The 3,740-nt window shown below is 36.4% G+C and overlaps 1 protein-coding gene across 1 annotated transcript; it reads right to left on the reverse strand.

The window, feature by feature from the left end:
• Window positions 1,537-2,679, reverse strand: LOC107607233. The gene has a single exon (XM_016309206.1). The coding sequence runs from the start codon at window positions 2,677-2,679 to the stop codon at window positions 1,537-1,539; it is 1,143 nt and encodes a 380-aa protein (XP_016164692.1).

Here is a 3,740-nt window from a genome sequence, read left to right on the forward strand (position 1 = left end):
AATATGTAGCAACTCAAGTATTCTTTTAGTGGAAATATCTTCCTTTGATTTAAATGAACTCTTTGTTTGTTTTTCCATTTGACATGCATCACAAGTGATATCTTTGTCAAATTTTATCAAAGGAAGACTTCTCAGTAAACCTTTTTTAACAAGCTTGTTTATTTGAAACATGCTAGCATGGTCCAATCTTTTGTGCCATAGCCATTTTTCAAATTCTTTAGAATGAAAACAAACTATATTTTGATTCTTTAGTTCATCAAGAGTGAAGCCATACATATTATCACACCGATTAGTAACAAACAATATTTCATTAGTCTTTTCACTCACAACACGGCATTCTAATCTTTTGAATATTACCAAGTAACCCAAATCACACAGTTGGTTAGTACTCAAAAGATTATACCTCAAACCATTAACCAAAAAGACATCATCAATAAAGGTAGAATGATTTTTATCTACTTTTTCAACAGCAATAATTTTACCTTTACTATCATCTCCAAATGTCACAAATCCTCCATCATACATGTTGAGTTTGATGAAGAAAGTTGACCTTCCCGTCATGTGCCTAAAGCATCCGCTATCCAAGTACCACATGTCTTTCTTCTTCTTGGATGATAGGCAAATCTGCATATACTCTCAAGTAACCTTAGGTATCTAAACTAATTTAGATCCTTTGAAGTTAATCCATCTTGGTTGCCTAAGAGCATTAAAGTCACAAACAACATTGTATGTTTAGTTTTCTACTCTTCTTTTGACAAAAATAATATAATTTCATCAATTATATGTATTAAATGTTAGTTAATAACAAGCATCTTTAAAAAAAGACATTTTAAGTATCTTTATCGAAATGTCTCCCTTAAAGGAAACCAATGAAATATGTCGTTATACGCATTTTGCGGCGGTTGAAATAAAAACCACCGCAAAATGTAATATGATGAGTCACTTGACGTTACAGATAGCGGCGGTTCACTGAAAAATCGCTGCTAAATACAATCCTGATTGAAACATCGCCGCTAACCGCCGCAATATGCACCGCAATATGTCATTTGGCGGCGGTTCAAGAAAAACTGCTGCTAAATACAATCCTGATTGCAGCCTCGTCTCTAACCGCCGCGATATGCGCCGCAATATATCATTTTGCGGTGGTTTTACAAAACCGCCGCAAAATTTCTGCCGCTATCTGCTGGATTTGTTGTAGTGATTGGGAGTAAGAGTGACCAAGTTTCTTGCAATTAAAACAATGATTTCTTGGTGCATGTTGCCGAAAGTGATTGAAGTTTTGATGCTGATAATGATTGAAAGTGAAAATTTTCTGGTTCTTGAAAAGGGTGCATTTTTTTGACAAATTCATTTTTTGTATTGGCACCTCTATTAGTGAAAATCCTTAAACCAGAATTGCTTGAAGCATGTGGGCTTCTTGAAGAAGAGGCTCTTTTGCAAAAGTGTGGTTGTTTAAAAGCAACCTCATTATTTGAGAAGCAGCCCTGACCCGAATTGTTTGAGACAGGTTCGGTTCTTGAGGAAGATGCAATTTCCTCAAAAAAGTGGCTTTTCAAAGGCAGCCTCTTTGTTTGAAACATATCCAATACCAGATTTATTAAAAGTGGGTTTTGTTTTTGAAGAAGAGGTCATGACTTTTGTAATTGATTTTTCAAAAACTGCATCCTCTTTTGACACATACTCCAAACCTGATTTTTCAAACAACGGTCTTTGGTTAACAAGTAATTTGTCCAAGTTGCTTGAACTATGAGCAAATGTTGCTGAATCACTATTCAACCTTTTAATTATTTCATTTTCAGCAACAAGTTTTTGAGAAGAATCAATAATGTGCTTTCCTTTAAGCTTTTCAATTTCAGATTTTAAAAATCTATTTTTTTCAATGAGATCAATAGCACATTCGATCTCCTTCACTTTTTCTTTCAAGAAATCATTTTCAGCCTTCAACACTTCATTTTCAGATTTGCATTTGTTATATTTATTCAGCAATTTCTCAAAATGATGGGTGAGATCATCAACAATAACATGTAAATCATTTATAGATAGGTCATAGTAATTTACCTCATCTAGTTGATCTTCACCAGTCATAAAACAGACTTGAGCTTCATATTCGGAGTCCTCTTCCTCATCCGAATCATTCTCTAGGTCCTCCCAAGAAGCCATGAGCACTTTCTTTTTTTTTTTCTTCCCTTTGTCCTCCTTCTTGAGCTTTAGGCAATTGAACTTGAAATATCCAACTTCCTTGCAATTGTGACAAATCACTTTACTCAAATCCTTCTTGTATTCTTTTGAGCTTGACCCCTTGTGTCTGCCTTTGTTTCTCATTAGCTTCCTTAGTCTTCTAGCAAAAAACACAAGTTCATTATCTAAAAAACTGTCACTAGACTCACTCTCATCATGTTCTACTTTTGATTTTAGGGTTATTCCATTTTTCTTTGAGTCTTGGCTTGTATGTGTGGTTTCATAAGCTAAAAGTTTTTCTATCAGCTCATCATAGGTTAGTGAGCTCAGGTTGTTACTCTCGGCTAGAACAGTGGCTTTTGTTTCCCACTTTTTTGTGAGGATTCTAAGGACTTTTCTTACTAGAGTTTGTTCGATGTGCGTTAAGTCCATAGCATCAAGGCTGTTGATGATGATTGAGAATTTCTCAAACATCTCATCAATGGTTTCTCCATCCTTCATGGTAAACATCTCATACTCTTTTCGCAGCATATCGATCCTTTTTTTTACTTGTTTGGTGCCTTCGTGTGTAACCTGTAGTTTCTCACAGATTTTATTGCCGTCTTGAATCTAGACACCTTTCGGTACTCCTCGAAACTGATAGCACAGTGTAACAAGGTTATAGCTTTAGCATTCAGCTCCACTTTCTTTTTGTCATCATCATTCTATTCGGCTTCTTTCTTTGGAGTTACCACTCCATCAGCACTAGTCTTTGTTGGAATTTTAGGACCATTCACAACTATCCTCCATATGTTGTAATCAATTGATTGAATGAAGATCCACATCTTTTATTTCCAATAAGCATAGTTCTTCCCATTAAAGAATGGAGGCCTGTTGTTTGACTGACCCTTTGTTAGTGTGTAGGCCGCTGTGGTTGTACCCAAGTTGTTAGCCATTGGACCTTTGGTCCCAAATGTTAAGCTTGATTCTTGAGACCTTAACTCTTGATACCAATGATGCTTATCATAGCCATTCCGCCATGTCACCCATCAATGGCACATATCAGGCCAGCAGACAACAGTCTCTACCGGTTCACCCATGCCAATGAGCGGAGAATCTTGCATTGGTGACACCGTCACAAGCGAGAGTTCCCATTGGTGCTCTATGATAAACCACTATTTTATGGTTTATCTTGTACTCAATTGAGTGGTTTTTATCAACTCTTTACCCACTTATTCATACTATTTGCATGTTTTACATTTTCCTTCCTGGTTTTGTGCTATGATTGAAAACATGCTTCTTTGATCTTATATTTGCTTATTATTAATACCTTCTTATTACCATTAGATGCCTTGATATGTGTGTTAAGTGTTTTCAGAGATTACAGGACAGGAATGGCTCAGAGGATGGAAAGGAAGCATGCAAAAGTGGAAGGAATACAAGAAGTTGGAGAAACTGCTAAGCTGTCCAGCCTGACCTCTTCACACTCAAACGGCTATAACTTTAGCTACAGAGGTCCAAACGACGCGGTTCCAGTTGCGTTGGAAAGCTAACGTCCGGGGCTTCGATTTGATATATAATAT

Source organism: Arachis ipaensis, chromosome B07 (assembly GCF_000816755.2).
Source record: "Arachis ipaensis cultivar K30076 chromosome B07, Araip1.1, whole genome shotgun sequence".
Classification (NCBI taxonomy): domain Eukaryota; kingdom Viridiplantae; phylum Streptophyta; class Magnoliopsida; order Fabales; family Fabaceae; genus Arachis; species Arachis ipaensis.